The sequence below is a fragment of the Prenolepis imparis genome, unplaced genomic scaffold (genome assembly GCF_030444845.1).
Source record: "Prenolepis imparis isolate NDT839.2.m4 unplaced genomic scaffold, iyPreImpa1.0 SCAF_5, whole genome shotgun sequence".
Lineage (NCBI taxonomy): Eukaryota > Metazoa > Arthropoda > Insecta > Hymenoptera > Formicidae > Prenolepis > Prenolepis imparis.
Genome location: NW_028141163.1, coordinates 2,210,429 through 2,227,855, shown reverse-complemented (window position 1 = coordinate 2,227,855; position 17,427 = coordinate 2,210,429). Strand labels below are relative to the sequence as shown.

The following is a 17,427-nucleotide window of genomic DNA, read 5'->3' as shown; positions in this document are numbered from 1 at the left end:
CGCGTTCGTGTATATAATCAAGACTCGTTCTCTCTAATGACTTCTTCCTTTTCAGAGCCGGGAATGAGAAGAAAAATCCGTGTCACTAATAAGGCGTCCTTACGTATATCTTACGTATCTCTTGATGAGCCGATAAATAGCAGAGTCCGGAAAAGGTAAGGTAATATATTGATACATATGTTACATATGTACGTATAATTGATATCGCAAGATAGTCTGTTATATAATTTGCATATTTGATATACATATGTATATATCGATGTACAACGAACACGTGTATCTGATCTCATTGAATATCCAAACGATACAGAAATTTAAAAAAAAAATCTAACATCTAAAGCGCACTTGAAACTATTAGAATGTCTTTACGATTTCTAAATGATTGCATTGTCTTGGATAATGATCCGTAATTAAGTACCGTAATTAAGCTACGCGCATGCGAGCGCTCGTTGTTTCGTATATCAAAATTGTAGATTTATATTTCGGTATCCCGATTTCTTTTTAGTTTATACGTGTCTTAATTAGACGTGATGAATCTACTTAATTTAATTGCGGATTCGCGATAATGTTATTCCGAGAGAGACAAAAGATGCGGTCCGATGATGGCATATTATGACTCAATCCGGAGAGAAATTACGTCTAACGTTCTCGACTACTGGTCGATCTTTTCTCGCCCTTGGCACGAATCGGCAGAAGGAATCTTCGGCAAAAAAAAGAAAAAGATCAAAAGTATTTATTCACGCAGTCGTTTCAAAAGCGCGGAGGTCTTTCACCCTCTTCTCTCGCGAGTCTAAAAGTCTAAAGTCGACTCCTTGACTTTGTTCGCGAATCGACGATGCAATATTGTCTGAATAAATTATAACGCGTTTTTCTTTTTTTTTTCTTTTGCTGGAATTCCTTCTCGATCGCATATATTTATCCTTGAAAATTAATTATCACAATTTATCCTTCGATCTATGCAAAAGAACTCGTTTATTCGTATCATTGTCTGCATACAGAATCCTCGAAAACAAAAGTTTTCGTTTCGCAGAAAGGAGATCATCGCAAACTCTCATTCGCGATTCTTCGAAAAAGAGAAAATAACGTTATAAATCGACATCGTGCTTTCGTTCGTGCATTTTTTTATATCGCATCGAGAAATAATAAAACGCGCCTGCGAGGCGCGATTTTCGTTAAAAAAAAAATACATTTCGATCTCTCCAGCGTAGAAATAACGTAAGGTATGTACATACATCCGTATCCTTTCATCATTTAATTGACGATGAGTGGGCGGAGAGAGACCGCAAGTAAGTATATATCGGGTCACTTGGAGTTCGAGTTCGAAGGGTAGTAATAAACCACCGCCGGGGCCGGTAGCTGCCAGTGCGCGGCGTGGAGTTCGATCAGCTGTAGGAGCGTCCGTTTGACAAGCGGCAGCGTCGTCGTCTCCTCCGCTAGAAAGGTATCGCGGACGCTGCCGAGCAGCTGCTGCAGCTGCGCGGGCAGCTCCGCGTCCAGGTCCTTGCCGATGCACGTCAGGATGACGAACAGGCAATTCGTCTATGGTGTCCAACGTAGTTGAAGACATAAATTAATCTCCCATTGTAACGACTTTCCATTTGAAACGTCAAACATACAAGAGAACTCAAGTTCAATGGAAAAATCAAATATAAGGAGTTTATCTTCGAAAGTTTCATATTTGTTGATTATAAACTTACTTCTTTGTTTCCACTGAAGTTTGTAACTCAATCAAAGACTAATGAATTTTCTATCAATCCAAGAATCAAGTCATAATAAATTCTAGCTCAGCCAGATTAACTGCTATGGATGAAAATGAAGCTTCCAGCGAGAGATGGAAATAATCAAAGGATCAAAATTAATTTTTTTTTAATTGAGAAATGAAGAAATATCGTGCCTGACAAGTTAGAGAAATGTCTCTTCATTTTCGGCAGAACATTGACTTTGTATATTGGGTGACATTAGCTGATTTCAAGGTCTTACCTCGGCAAGCGAGTTGATGACGGGCGGTTGCAGACAATCCTGGCAACATTTCCAAAGCAGTGTGAGGAGCACATGTCCGGGAGGAACGCCCTCTTGTTGGGTCTTCAGTTGTAACTGTCGTCTCTTTAGCTGCAATAATTATGCGATTATGCACAATGTATGCGGGCACAATCGAACATGCTTACCGCTGTCGTAACAGTGCGATAAGAAAGAAGAACAGATTTACAAATATAAATTGTTGAAATAAACGAGTTAAATTACTTTACAAGTTATAGATCGAAAAGACTGTCGTTCAAGATAAATTCCTTAACGAATCGATAGACGTTTCTTACGGATACTTAGGCCGATATTCATAGTCCGATCTTATATTTAAGATTGTCTTAAGTCTGGTCAGAGGTTGACTTAAGATTCCATTCAACCAATCAAATGGCTGCGTAGCATCTCAAGCTCGGACTTAAGACGATCTTAAATATAAGATCGGACTACGAATACCGGCCTTAATGCATAAATAAACAACATTATACCTGGCAATACATCTCGTTGAGGAACGTCATAAAGGCCGAGAATCGATGACAAGTGGTGTCGTCGTATAATAATCTAGCGCGATCCTGATACCACTGCTGACACGTATTTAGCAAGGATTCCAAAAAGGTTTCCTTTGTTTCTTTCTATACAACACATATGAAACGTACTCTTTAAGTTAAAAATATATATTTCTTATTATGTAAATAAATTATACTAATTGTAAGATTATTATTTAAATTGAATACTACTAAAAGAAAGAGAAAAAAGAAAGAGAATGAGATTAATAATGGTAATATTTAATCGCACGTAAATGACAATTTTTTAAATAATATTTATTTCCGTTATTAAAAATTGTAAAATAAAGTTCTAATTCTTAAGCTATTATTTTTGTTCTTATCATTAAATCTTTATTTCTTGTGAAAAGAAAAACATAGCGATAGTCAAATGAATGTTCACTTATCAATATTTTGTCTATAAAGGAAGAAGAATGAGATAGGATATACATATATGTACCTCTATAATTGTGATGCAAACTTTAGCTGTTGGTTCGGCATATTTGCGATTTCCCACCACCCTTTCCAGAATATGCCGCACTAGTTCCATCAATGTTCTCGCGTTTAGAAGATTCGGATCTGTCAAGAAAATAATCAATTATTAATTATAAATTATTTCCAACTGTTGAAATAACACTTTTTAGTATTAAAAGTTCCACAGTCATCAATTTATATATTTGCCTATTTTTGCTACTGTGATTCATATTCTTATAGATCATGTTTATAAAGTATATACTATGTACGATTTTATTCAAGACTTTTAGCTTATTGTTAATATTCTATCAACAATAGACAGATTCCATTACCTTCTATCGCTCGCAAGAGTATTTCTTGAACAGGCGAAGGAAATTTTCCGAGTTCGGAAGCATCCGCGATATTGAATGCCTTGGCAACTAATATGTCCGTATTCAAGCTCTTGGAGCGCTTTAGACCATAAGTGGACACAAAGGTGTGCGACTTAGTAAGCTTGCCTGGTTTTATGGAATTCGTCTTGACTTCGTTTTGATCTACGTTAAAGTGTACTCTATTTGCAGCCTGATGGAATAAAGAAATTACGTTTCAATTAATTATAATTTATATTCAAAGATATTTCGAAAATATTAAAATAAAGGTATTACATATGTATATACATTCAAGTTTTCTACTTCCGCTTTGTATTTCGTCGCATTTTACTTACATGTAAGATGTTTCCGCTGGACGCGGACGTGTCCAAGGGATGAGACTGACGTAATGTGGAATTCGTCGTCGAGTGATGGCTACTCTGATTGTGAGAATGGCGAGATGAGAATTGATGTTGCTGCTGCAGAGGATGCTGCAGCTGCTGGTGTTGAGCATAGAGATATCGATGTACATTACCACTCGACTTGCTGTGCTGTAGATAATACGTGGAGCGCTCGGATGCGTTAATTCGAGACCTGTTCATTCATTATTATTTACAAGATCGATCCAAATTCAGAATCCTATCTAAAATTCTATAGACTTCTCGTTCAATCATTTCATTCAAAAATATTTTATATTAATTTATCATTGCTAGTAGTATTTTTAATAATTTAATAATAAAACAACAATAAATTGATAAAAAATTATTAATTAATAAATTATTCTCTTTTTTGTATAATTAATATAAAATTAACGTCATCATTAATATCAAACTTGATAAAAAAATTTCAAATTTATTGCCACTAATTGTTACGTGACTAATTAACGTACCTGGCATTGAGATTATTCCAGGATAATCATCACTTAACAATATATTAAAATAATAGCAACAAATTCAAATAGATTGACTTTATGATAAATCAAAGAAAAATGTTAGCATGCTGGTATTTTATTTTATTTCCTATAGGCTGCCAAAAAAAATCTGAACGACTTATTTAGCGTCGTGGTTCAAAAAAAAAAAAAAAACAATTTCACACGACAACGCTATATACATTTCTTAAATATAGTTCGGCAGTTCACACTCACTTGGAGAGATACGAATCGTTCTGCTTCATAGTGAATTCCTTGGCGTGCACGTTTAAACGGAGATTAGTGACGTTCGCCGTGGTTCCTTCCGCTCTCCCACCTAGAGGCGACCATGAAATCAAATGACGACGTCCATGTGCATCGAATACATTTTAGGCTCACGTTTGCATCTAAAACGAGAAAGTACGAACCTGGGGGTCGATATATTTCTAGGGATGGTTTGGACTTGGGAGTAACTGCGTTATTAGTACTTCCTTTCTGCGAAACCGCATCCCTCATCTAAAGAGAACAAAGAATACACAGAGAACAAAAAATACACATATTAAAAAAGAAGAAATTAATATGTCCTCGAAATTTAAGTGTGTATATTGTCCCTGAGACCGAGAAAAATGCTTCTTCCGCTACAGGACCACGGGACAATAATTGAAAATAATTGCGTCGTTGTATCATTGAAGGCTAATATTAACTTTTCAGACTCGGTTGCCACTTATGCAAATGTAAAACGTAAGAAAGGTGATTCACTCAGGAAAGTAGGAATGCTGTAGGAGTATTACTTTTGATTTTTAATAGAATTGTACATAATTATATATATATTATATACATATATGTATAGATATATATACAATATTTGATATATATTTTATTTTATAATTTTAAACATCATTTTTATTTTATTATATTTTTTTAGACATAACGAATTATTATCTTGTCAAACTAAAATAATAATGTAATGTTTTTCAGTTTATTGCATAATAAACACTTCAATAGTAATAAAAATTATTTATGAAAAATATTTTTTAACTCTTGAAAGTTGCAATATTTTAAAAACGTATATGTAATTCTTAAATATATCGTTTTCAAGATTTTTCAAGATCAATTCTATATGGCACAACATTTTCTAATATCAAATAAAATTTTCCTTTTCCTAAGCATAATTCTTTTCGATTTACCGGGCCTCTTCAATTTAGTTATGAATGTCTTTATTGATCATTGGCAAGTGTAATCTCTTGATTACAAAATTCAAAGTTTCGAAATAATGCTTCTAATCCGGCGAAATCTTGGCATTCACCTCTCACATTTGTAAACATTACATTACATTATTCACTCTGTATGTATATATTATAATATCTACCGCAAAGAACGCATATAAGTATATTTTCTCGTTGTAATGCACATTGCAATAAATGCAATGAGCGCTTAATGTGCGGAGACTCGTTATGGTAACATGTCGCGAAGCACGCGGGATAAACGTCATAAACGATACACATCATGGACACAGCGTTAAATGCGTGGGTTTAATGTACGCATCAATCTATTCTCATGGACAATTTCATATTATGGAGAACATTAATTGGAAATATGACAAAAAAAGTTAATAACTCGTGTAATATCGAATTAACTTATCTCTCTCTCTCTCTCTCTCTCACTGTCTCTTTGCATCATCTTTTTTTCAAAATAAAACATATTCATCCAAGTTTTTTTTATACGTTCCACATCAATCATTTCAATTATCCCTTTCATGAATGTGCAAATTTCATGAAAGATAATTAATTTAAGAAATTGAAGGAAACGCGAAAAGAATTCAAGGACTGCAAATAAAGCTGATTATTAAAATTTCGAAAAGAGGATTATATTTGAAATTGATACTTTTATAAGATTTTATTTCTCTTTTTCTCCAAGTGTGATTAAAATTTGCATCATATGCAATTCACACGTGTTTTTTTATCCCTGTCGATCAATATATCATTTGATTCCGCGAATCCTTCATTCCAAGAGATGCATTATTATATTAGCATTATTTATAATAATTATTCAATAATAATTAATTATTCTATAATTTTTGCAAAATTGCTTATGATATCTCTTTCTCTAAAAAAACCAAGATAAGTGACTTTATAAATCTCAGATAAAATTAGAGAGGAGGTACCAGTATATCGTGCACAATTTGTTATCATTAATGTCATATGCGTGACATTTGTTGACAACTAAAAATACCGAGAAATATCATAAGTTTCAAGTGAACGTTCAAAGTAAAGCATAATGAGCGAAAGATGTTGAAATCGTTATATTTCAATGAATTGTGAAATTTTTTCGACGCTACATACTTAGATATTTCGAAACTGACGCGTACAAGTTCTTCTCTAACATTAGTCAGAGTTCTCAATTGATTCTCTGTCCCGTTCTAAACGTGGAATTAGAAAAAGAGAGAGACAGAGAAGATCAGTTCAACTACACACTTAACTTTAATTAATCTTTATAACAACCTTTCTACGTTTATTCGTCGACAATTGAAAAGCGTCACTTGGAACAAAGTCCTCTACCGCGCATATAATACATAAATACATCATTATATATATATACACAAAAAATATTTAAAAATGTACAAAACTACACTACGCGTGTCTCGACCTTTGGACGAAAAGCATCAAAGAAACAGAGGAAAAAGAAGGACGGAGAAGCACTCACAATGAAAAGCGTGCGAGAATCATCCTTCCCAAGGTCCAGGACAGAGCGGATGCTGCGGAAATCCCTTCTCGCGCACGGAATCTCACCGGAAATGCACACAGGAACGAGAACTTTCCACGCACGGAGAGATGAATTTCCCGGCAGCGAGGCTCTTTCGAGAGGCGCAAACGTGCGTGCGTCGTTGTTGTCGTCGTCGTCGTCGTCGTCGTCGTCGTCGCCTCTTCGCTCGCGCACGCAGAGAGGTTCCTCTTCGATGACCGAGGACTAATAATAGCACGGCGCAGCCACGAGCGAGCGAACGTTATATATCTCCGTGCGATGCCACGTACGTATTAATGTACGTCGTTGCATCGCGCGAGAGAAAAGCGAATCGAAATATATAATCCCGATTAAACTCTCAACGCGTGACGGAAACGAGAGTCGCGACGCCTCTCCAATTCGACGATCGAAGCTTTAAATCGCGCTCTTTTCTCTCTCTCTCTTTCATTTCCGCGCCATCCGGCGAACCAAAAATGGTGATTAGTTTTGGTGCCGGTGTCTTGAATCAGCGACGTAGAGACAGTCGAGACTCATCTTGGACTGTTTTCGTCCAAGATGCGAAGCTGGATCCGGACCAAGCGAAGAAGCACGATCATAAACAAATATCAATAAACAGGCGTTAATTATTATTTCAAATTTTTTTAGAGCTTTCATAAAATTTTATATAAAATATTTTATATAAAATAATTTTCTAAATAAAATTATTAATTAAATAACGCTTCTTTTTATTGATATTTGTTTGTGATTGTATTCGTTTGCCTAGTTTTAATTCAGCGCAATTTTTAATTCTTTATTTATCGGGGTTTTATTATGCATGGCCACGTGTGCCGGTGAAATTGTCTTCAGAGGAGGACATGGATAAAGATAGCCTTCTGTAGCTTTACAATAGACCATATTTTAGTGGATATAAATTTACATCTTCTATATTTGTGTGTAGAATACTAAAGACCCTGTCGCTTTTTTATAGCAGTAACATCTCATTTTTTTATAGCATTCTTGGGATAAATAAAATAATCGTAAAGGAAATGTATCTTTGTGCATGCAACTTATATTTATATCGTAAAATATATATATATATATATATATATATATAAAATTTTAAACATATATATATATATATATATATATATGTTTAAAATTTTATATCAATATCATAAACGTAATATAAACATAATTTCCTTTATGATTATTTTAATTATTCCAAGAATGCTCTATTAATAAAATATTTCACAATCATGCACGCCAACGTAATATAAAATGCATTTTATTTCTAAGTTTGTTACTTTATCTTTCTCCTCCGCTGAAGAATTAACAGAAAACATATTCTAGATAATATTCTGCTTTATAACAAATTGATGATTTTATGATGATACTATGAATTTAATGCGTTTACTTTCGCACAGTTTCTATCATGAACGCAAACTTTGTTCCACGCTCTGAGGAGAATAGATTCGTTGTCTTTTAGCATATCTGACATCAAATGTCGAGGTTTCATGCCTATTTTCACAAAATAAATCCTTCGCATTTGATCAGTAATAGATCACAAAATTAAAACAAATTCAAAATAATTCTAAATTTCGCTATTAACAAATATTAAGTTTATCATATGAACAAGAAAATAGACTCTAAGAGTGTAATTTGAAAAGCGAGTTATAAGAATTATTAAAAATCTGTCTTATAAGTTTTACATTTGCATTTTTACAGCTTTATCCTTGCAAAAATTACGATCATGTAAAATGTGAAGCGCCTCACCTTCGTCGTGTGAGTTGCCCGCACCATTTTTTCGCTCTATGTTTTGTCATCAAACACCGGATGAGAATCGACCCAGCAAACTGTCAAGCATTATATGTACTTTTTATTATGTATGCGACACACAACTCTCTTGAGATACAAACAATCCTAACTTTATAAAAATCTACTTTCTTTTTTCCAATTTTATGAATTTTTACTTCAAAATTTCAAAGTTGTCAACAAACTTTCATTCGCCGGTTGATTCTTCGCTGTATTATTTATTCCACAATATCATTGTCTTTCGTCAACTTTCTTTTGGGTTTGCTGAATCTTTCGTTTTCTGCCGGTCGGTTTCAAAGAAATTATTCATGATCGGAATGTCTAGAGAGCGGTGGATGAAATATTATACTTCTAAGATGTAAGTATTTCGAACTTCAACGACAGGATGTGCGATCGATCATCTGGCCGACCGTAACAAAATCGCGTCACTCTTGAATCGTCACACCGTGTTACATCGTTTCTCGATAATTATCGCGATGATTCATCTTCGAAACTACGCGTCGAGTCGACACTGGTATAAACAATATCCTTGGTCCGTTAAAAATTGATGCAAATCGTAGGGTCGGATCAAAATTTCCAGAAAGTCTCCTGATGCGAGTCTCGACGATCACTCGCTGCCGATGCTGTCACGTAAATGACTGAAAATACGGCATGCACATGTAACACGTCTTAATAAATATGCGGTTCGCGTGGTAGGCGACCACCTAGGCATCGCCCCCGTACACCTGTTGACGTAAAGAACATCGATGAAAGCGACGTAAGACATACATAGATAGAGCTAGAAAAAGTCGGTTTACTTCGCTCATTTAGTCGCACGCAAACTCGCCATAGCTCGCGGGCAAATCTATATAAAAGCAATTCTGTCTTTTAAATGCGACGCAAACAATTTGGTAGACTCTAAAATAATTGTATAGTTTTCGAAAAATTATACACACAATATATATATATCTTTTCAAATATCAAATCTCTACTATTAAAATAAGTTTGAATTGAAACAATTGAAAAAAATTAATATAATGATCCGCAAAAATTTTAACTATAAAACAATGATAGAGTTTCTTGCTAAGTTCTTGAAAAATGAAGAATATTGTTTTCCAAAATTTCTTCAGGCTGGACGATTATTTCGTTATCGTACAAACGTATCGAATTAAGAGCGAATCTTACAATAATAATTTTATATTCGCGACTTATATATTGTAGATAATACTAAAAAGTGCAACAATAAACATATGTGCGACACAAGGATGTCTCTCACAAATCGTTATATATTTATTTATAGATACGATTTATAGAGGATTACAAATCATAGCTGTGATAAGTTAATCTTGAAAGTCTACATTTAATTAATCTTAACTGGAAGCATAAATCATTCACTTTTCTGCCTATATTCTGGCTAGACTTCGTTACATATCATTCGATGATATTTTCCGGATTAAATAACTAATATATTTCGTATTGCAAATAAATATGCATGTTCGTTTACGCAGTATATATAGAACTAATAAATCGAGTTATTTACTTTTTCTATCGAAATATAGAGTTATAGGGCTGAATCGGCAAATCGATTTCTAACAATGTCAGTTCTCGTTATACCGTCTGCGTCCTTTGTACTAAATATTCGTCAGCGAAAATAAACAAAGACGCGTAAACAATGGCATTCTTGTGTGAGAACTATATATCATCGCGAGGATTACATTTATATATCAAAAATCATACACACATATTATGATTAACATTAATTCCTTGGCTAATGCATCAGAAGTGAGCGTGTGAAATATAAGAAATTTGTCTCTATACGTTATTTATAATAATAATAATAATAATTAAAACAATAATGAAGAAGGCTAATTTCTCCCGTATAGCAAAATAATCAGCACCAAAGTTTCCTTGAGAGCACGTCAATCGAGTTTATGAGAATCTATCTACAAAGTTCTCTCATTTGGACGCACTCTCGGTCTCTCTCCGCAATGCAACGAATGTCCTGACTTCGTAAACAAGATTCGTTACGTGGGGAATTCCGGGGGAAGCAACAACACGCTTACACAGTTTTGTACGAGGCAGTGAGTAGCGAGATTTTCACACGTTTTTCTGGCATGCTTTAATTTAAAGCGAATCTTAGGTAACAGTTTATACAGCAGTTTTGGTATTTATCAAAATCTGACAGTGGGTAACTTAGGACGTAATTGGTATCTCTTTTTTACGTATAGTATAAATTTCAGTAAACACTATCGAGCGTAATATATGTATATCTTCAAATAGCGTCTTGACAACTCTGTAGGCACATTCTCGATTTAACATTGAAAATACATGTCTTTTCGAATACGTACATGAGAACCGACTGAAATTTTCATTGTCTCTCTGAATACACATTTCCCTCATAGTATAATACAGCTATAGGGTAACATGATTTTATAATATATATTATACGCGCTTATTTATGTAGACATAGTCGAAATGCAACATGCATCTATACGAGACAATGTTTCCAGGTGGAGAAAAAAATATTCGAAAGGAAGAAAGAGATGTCAGACAACGTTACATCTCGACTATCGTATTCGTTATAAATAATTAAAAGATATATTTGCCGGCTAATAGCATGGCCTATTGAACACTTGGGTACTTCGGAGCTTTTACGAGCGACTTTTACGATCACTCTTGCTTATGTCTATTTTTTTTCTACTGTGTTCTGCGAGTGAAATATCATTATATATATACATTTTAAATATGTATACATTAATGTACGTAACACAAGAACAAGTATAAAATACTCATTCGGATGGAAAGTCAATGTTTTGCAGTAACATTGTTACCATGGTAACTTGTTCTCATCTTGTACCACTCTGACTTTTCAGATCTAATATCAATATCTTACATTGAGAAAAACTCGTCATACAATATAAATCTAAATCTGTTTTATATTTTTTTCTCTTTCGCTTTTAAATGATAGAACGATATTGATTTTGTCTTATTCCTAGACATTTATATAAATAAATTTATATACATTTTTAATAAATTTAAAAAATTAATAAACCTTTAATATTTTTAATATTAAAATATTAGTTATTGAAAGTTTAATATTTTTTAATTATTAATTTCCTCATAAAAAAGTTACAGAGAATGACAACGTTTTTCTCATTCTAAAATATTGATAATTAAGATATATGACTATTTAACAGAATGTTTTTTTTTCTAGAGAATATAAAGTATGTTGTAATTAAATTTGCAATAGGAACTTTTCTTCATTGTGTAAATGCAATTCCATTGTACCCTTATATACTTCATTTCTTTATATTATTATTTAGGCGAACTATTTCTTATTGCCATGGAAACGTTATTACTGCTGAAAATATTTTCTCCTAACAGACAATGGTATATGGAACGAACTTTGAGCGGCGGAGCGGTTGTGGTAGCATTTCTCAAAAGTTTTCTCATTAAGAGAATAATTATCGTTAACCGTAACGTTAAATCGTAATTGGGAGTGTAGTTGTAAATATATAAAATAAGTTTATATCATAGAGAGACATATATGCTGTTATATATAAATCTTCAGATGTAAAAATATTATCAAGATTAAGTCTTTATAGCATCTAATAATTATATAGCTTCTTACATTTTTCAAGCATATATTATGCTTGAATATTTCCAAGTTTTTAAAAGCTTATCTTAATTAAACCACAGTACAAATTACGATATTATATGAATAATAACATGATTGCTGCATTAATAGTAATATTTATAAAAACTGATAAATAATCCGATGCAAGACATTTTTTTTACTAAATCTGTTATGAAAGAAAAAAAAAAAAAAAAAAAAAATTTGTAGACAATCTGCATGTTATATAACTGCATAACACAATATGCTCTTCCTTACAAATTGTTTTCAAACCTATTCAATAAAATTGCAACTACTCGGGGCGCTACCAGATAACTGCTGCGTCGCCATTAAATTATAACATTAACATTTTTTATTAAAAAAAATATACAATAAAAAAAAAGATTAGCTAAATGTGTAACTGCTGGATATCCAAAAGTAATAATGGATATTGTATCCATTCCCTAACTATTCCCTCTAAATTATAAAACCCCTCCCTGAGGATTATGAATATCCAGCAGTTGTGTGTGGACAAAAATGCTATCTACTAATCCGATAGCAATGGTTAGCCTATCTCAATCATCTCTGTGTCTTCCATATTGCTATGGCCGACTCCACCATGCCTAAAAATTATTGCCCATATTATTTTTAACTCAAAAACTTTATATAAGCTTGACATAAAATCGTATATATTGAAAAAATACAATTTTATTAGTAGACAAATATATTAATATATGTATAAGAATTAAAAATTTTTATATTCAAACCTGTGATTCGACAAATGCGTATTGTGAAGATGGAGATGCGTTGTCCGAGGCGAAAAACCACGCGTAGTTGCTTTACGGGGACTTCTGGCTTTTATAACTCGTGGTTGCGAAACAGTAGTTAGGTATCTTGATTGTTGTGAATAGACATCTTCCAATATGCTCGGTGCTACATATGTAAATCCCTATAAAAAAAGTTAGCATTATTAAAATACAACTAAATATCTAAATAAAAAAAAGGATGAAGGAGGATTTAGGCACAAATCTAGACACACTCGCGATATTTGCAAACTAAAAAAATATGTATGGTTGCGAGTGATTGAATCATGTAGATAGTTGAATATGTATGTACATATACATTTAAGCATATATAGCTCAGAAAAAAGAAAACTCACCTGAAATACTCTATTAGCCGACTCGCTTAAAGTGCATTCTACTGGAGAATCTATTGGTGCTGAAGCGGTAAATTTTTTATCAAATTGCGATACGTCATCTTCACTAGCCAATATTGGTTTAAAAGGAGGTTCTAATTTTCGAGATATAACATCATCCCAATTGATATGTTTGAAAAATTTGTGCGCTTTTATTTGTTCACCATCCAATGAGCCAGATCCCAATCTTTGTGCAACTGGTCTCTATAAAAACCAATTATATATGATGTCTTATATATTTATATATATATTATCATTAAAAAAATTGTGTACATTTTATCTAATGAAAAGATTTATATATACAATGTGCAAATATTATAAAATTATAAGATTTGTTATCAAAATAATATCTTTTTTAAGACAAGGTTGTTTGCTTGAATTAAATTTATATTCAATCAATAAAATAATGTAATAATCATTAATTTATGAATACTAACTTTTAATAATTTCCGAAGAAGATCTTTAGCATCAGGTGTTAGGTATGGTGGAAGAATCAATTTACCACGTAGAATCTTGTCAATCGTTTTCTTTCTATTATCCGAGGTAAATGGTGGCTGAAAAATGATAATACCAAATAATATATACGATAATATGCACAGGATTCTTTAACTTTGTGCTTATATATAATGTAAACTATACATACAAGTCCTGTAAGCATGTCGTACATTAAAGTTCCCAAACTCCACCAATCCACAGCTTTCCCATGTCCATTTCTTGTTAAGATTTCAGGTGCCCTAGGATAAAATAACATACAATCAGTTTAGATTATAATTATAATTTTATCAAATTTATTAGTTATTCCACAATCCTTACATGTATTCAATAGTACCGCAGAATGTATGAGTTACAGCACCCTCCTGTATATGTTCTTTACACAATCCAAAATCAGTTAACTTAATATGGCCTTCCGCATCCAATAAAACATTTTCTGGTTTTAAATCTCTAAAATTATTCATTACAAGAATCATTAATTCAATTCTATGTCTAAATAAAATGTTTGATATATTAATCATTCTGCCACTTATATATATATATATATATATATATATATATATATATATATATATTGATTATATTTTAGCTCTGCATAAAAGTATATAAACACAACTTCTAAAAAAAATATGCGGTACCTATATATAATTCCTTGCAAGTGGAGATGTTGCAAAGCCAGTGTAATTTCACATAAATAAAAGCTGCAAAACAAGTGAAAGATGATACATGTTTGTAAAATGTATTTTTTAAAATACTTTTTACAATTTATTTACCGTGCAGCATCTTCCATAAAAACTCCTTCGTCATCTAATTGTCGAAATAGTTCACCGCCACACATATACTCCAATATCAGATATAATTTGTCACCAGTTTGGAATGCATACTTGAGATCTACGATAAAAGGATGCTGCCAGATGCAAACATAAATATATGAATTAATATTTTGCATAATATGTAATAATAAATATAGAAAAGTTAATGAAGTTAATGATTAATTACTATATATCTAAAAAATAGTTTATAAACTATAGATTAGTTTATAAACTATAAAAATTTTAATTATAAAGATCTTTTCTTTCTCTCTCTTTATAGTATTTGAAAGATTATATATAAATATATACATAGGTAAATTATTATTATACACAGTCAAAATCTCTCATTTTAATTTACGAGAATTTTTTAGTAAATAGAAATGACTAACCTTTACAGACTCCAAAATATTTCTTTCAGCTTTAGTATGAGCTGTATCTTTCTGATTTCTTATAATTGAAGCTTTACGTAATACCTATTAAAATGATATAAAAAAGTATTTTAGATAACTGAAGATAAGTTATACATAAAGCAGTATACATGTGTATGTTATATGTATAATATATTTAAAATATATACATATATATGTTATTTATTATACAAGACACACACACACACACATGCATATATATATATATATATATATATATATATATATATATATGTATACATAAATTAATGTGTTAATCTGAAGATAAAACTGCAGTAACTAATTAAATTTATTTCATAATAATTATGAAATATATGTATTTGTAATAAATATGCTAAAATTATTAAAACACATTCTATGTCATATAAATATGTATATTCATAAAATGTCTATCGAGTGTAAGAAAAATAAGAAATGCAAAATTATGTAATTTTTGCACGGTATTATTTAATAAGATAAATAAAAAATAATGAAAAAAATATATATATCTTAAATTATTGATGCTGTTGCGATTCTTTACTCCAAAAGAGCAGATATTATTTCTCCCGCACTGTTCACATTTGACAAACATATTTCGAAGCAGCGGACGAAACGTAAAACGTAAACAGATTTCGTTACCTTCATGGCAAAGATCGTGCCGGTGTCATTTCCTGTTATTTTGCGTACTTGGAAAACCTTGCCGTAGCCGCCTTTCCCGATAACTTTGCACAACTCGAAGTCCTGCGGCCCGACCTTCTCGCGCTCGCGGTTGACATTTTGCTCGCATATCGACACCGCTTCCACGCTTCCGACGTCGGAATTGTCGGACGAGCTGTGGAGAAAAAAAATCGTCGTCAGTTGCGTTCGCAGGCGAAACCGCGTGCCGTCTCGCGACGCCGAAACAGGAAACAACAGACAATAACAGACACGCGCGCGGCTCTACTCACTTTGCAATCTCACTCGGATCGGCATCGCCCTCCTCCTGCGAAATGAAAAACAGATGCGGCGTTAAGAGCAGCGTTCACGTGCGCGCGATACTAACACAAGATGGGAGGATCGAGATTTTCGGGGCTGAGGAAAGACAGTAAAAAAAAAAAGAAAAAAAAAAAGGAAAAATCATCACCGTTACCGGGCCGATCTCGATGACCTCGTCGTCATCCGACTCGTCTCGGTGCAGCAGCCCAGCGTCCTGTAGCTCGAAGTCGAAGATCGCCGACATCGTGCGAGGCGCGATTAATGTACGCTCGTTATAAAGCAGCTCGTTAAAACTCGCTCTCGGCCGGAGATTAAGTGTCAAGCGCACCGAATAATCCGCGAACTTTATTTGTCGTCAAGTATCAATTGCGATACCCGACCGCGTTGTTAATCGGCACGATAAGAGGGTCTTCAGCGCGAGCTCAAGCGCCTACGAACGATATGCACCAGGTACACTCGTTCGGTCTCGTTCGCGGAATGCCGGACTCGGACGGGAGACGGAACGGCGGTATCTTCTCGCGGGATGGGGGGGGGGTAGATTCACCAATCACGTCACGCGTCGCGTCTCCCACGCCGCGATTCTACGCGCGATTAGCGCGCCAATTTTTGAATGTCTCTCACAAGCTATTTGAACAGGAACAATAGAATCGGACAAAAACATTTTTTCCTCGAAAAAGGACGACATAAACAACTGGCGAGTTTCGTAAAAATATTTCGTACGCTGCACAAATTTGTGTTTTCCAATAAATAAGTGAAAATTTTAATGACTTTTATGTCTTTTTCGTACCTGTCAATTTTATATCGTCTCACATTTTTCTATCAAATACATATAATTTAATCAAATGCTATAGAGAAGATTCCTTGTAATTCCATCGAGTATCAATTCTGGAAAGTGCCTCGATTTCCGATATTTATTTCATACTTCTTTGTTTGAGTGAGTCAGCTCTCTCTCTCTCTCTCTCTCTCTCTCTCTCTCTCTCTCTCTCTCTCTCTCTCTTTGTTTCGGGGAGATGTATATCCTGTATATGTCGAATTCCTGGAATGTAAATACGTCATGTGCTCGAATAAAGATCTTCACGCGACACGCAAAGTATCTATATAGATATATATGTATATATATATGTATACTAGAATT

The 17,427-nt window shown here is 33.2% G+C and overlaps 2 protein-coding genes and 1 long non-coding RNA gene across 7 annotated transcripts in view; 1 reads left to right on the top strand and 2 right to left on the bottom strand.

Moving 5' to 3' along the window:
• LOC145936296 (uncharacterized) overlaps nucleotides 1-11,446 on the top strand; it is a 47,832-nt gene extending 36,386 nt beyond the window's left edge. Inside the window, exons 5-7 of the long non-coding RNA XR_014425364.1 lie at nucleotides 56-155; nucleotides 10,682-10,879; nucleotides 11,309-11,446. This is a non-coding gene — a long non-coding RNA (uncharacterized LOC145936296). The remainder of the gene's footprint in view (nucleotides 1-55; nucleotides 156-10,681; nucleotides 10,880-11,308) is intronic.
• Nucleotides 954-9,506, bottom strand: LOC145936291 (MIF4G domain-containing protein A). Of its 4 annotated transcripts, XM_083038348.1 has the most exons (10): nucleotides 9,005-9,506; nucleotides 8,781-8,860; nucleotides 4,715-4,802; nucleotides 4,524-4,623; nucleotides 3,736-3,973; nucleotides 3,365-3,593; nucleotides 3,019-3,137; nucleotides 2,505-2,648; nucleotides 1,981-2,109; nucleotides 954-1,539 (listed from the first exon to the last, which is right to left on the bottom strand). In XM_083038348.1, exons 2-10 carry the CDS (start codon nucleotides 8,805-8,807, stop codon nucleotides 1,303-1,305), a joined length of 1,311 nt encoding a protein of 436 aa, XP_082894474.1. In that variant the 5' UTR covers nucleotides 8,808-8,860; nucleotides 9,005-9,506; the 3' UTR covers nucleotides 954-1,302. The 4 variants fall into 4 exon arrangements, with proteins under 4 accessions (XP_082894474.1, XP_082894475.1, XP_082894476.1 ...); XM_083038349.1 differs by lacking the exons at nucleotides 8,781-8,860; nucleotides 9,005-9,506 and adding an exon at nucleotides 6,990-7,561; XM_083038351.1 differs by lacking the exon at nucleotides 954-1,539 and adding an exon at nucleotides 1,700-1,818 and having other exon boundaries at nucleotides 8,781-9,501.
• On the bottom strand, nucleotides 10,067-17,328 carry LOC145936290 (ribosomal protein S6 kinase beta-1). 2 transcript variants are annotated; one of them, XM_083038346.1, is made up of 12 exons: nucleotides 16,441-17,328; nucleotides 16,265-16,299; nucleotides 15,957-16,149; nucleotides 15,300-15,383; nucleotides 14,872-15,005; nucleotides 14,737-14,799; nucleotides 14,420-14,548; nucleotides 14,250-14,340; nucleotides 14,044-14,160; nucleotides 13,571-13,810; nucleotides 13,179-13,360; nucleotides 10,067-13,034 (listed from the first exon to the last, which is right to left on the bottom strand). In XM_083038346.1, exons 1-12 carry the CDS (start codon nucleotides 16,534-16,536, stop codon nucleotides 12,977-12,979), a joined length of 1,422 nt encoding a protein of 473 aa, XP_082894472.1. In that variant the 5' UTR covers nucleotides 16,537-17,328; the 3' UTR covers nucleotides 10,067-12,976. The 2 variants fall into 2 exon arrangements, with proteins under 2 accessions (XP_082894472.1, XP_082894473.1); XM_083038347.1 differs by having other exon boundaries at nucleotides 16,447-17,328.
• Between the last annotated feature and the right edge of the window lie 99 nt (nucleotides 17,329-17,427).

What these genes read in the sequence shown, in the direction of transcription:
- LOC145936290 (XM_083038346.1), bottom strand. Translation starts at nt 16,536, where the DNA reads ATGTCGGCGATCTTCGACTTCGAGCTACAGGACGCTGGGCTGCTGCAC. An exon ending in ATATTTTGGAGTCTGTAAAG is followed by an intron (nt 15,006 to 15,299) that starts GTTAGTCATTTC and finishes TGCATCTGGCAG; the next exon opens with CATCCTTTTATCGTAGATCT. An exon ending in TTTATGGAAGATGCTGCACG is followed by an intron (nt 14,800 to 14,871) that starts GTAAATAAATTG and finishes CTTGTTTTGCAG; the next exon opens with CTTTTATTTATGTGAAATTA.
- LOC145936291 (XM_083038348.1), bottom strand. Translation starts at nt 8,807, where the DNA reads ATGGTGCGGGCAACTCACACGACGAAG. An exon ending in GGGCAACTCACACGACGAAG is followed by an intron (nt 4,803 to 8,780) that starts GTGAGGCGCTTC and finishes TGTTCTCTTTAG; the next exon opens with ATGAGGGATGCGGTTTCGCA. An exon ending in CCAGCGGAAACATCTTACAT is followed by an intron (nt 3,594 to 3,735) that starts GTAAGTAAAATG and finishes TTATTCCATCAG; the next exon opens with GCTGCAAATAGAGTACACTT.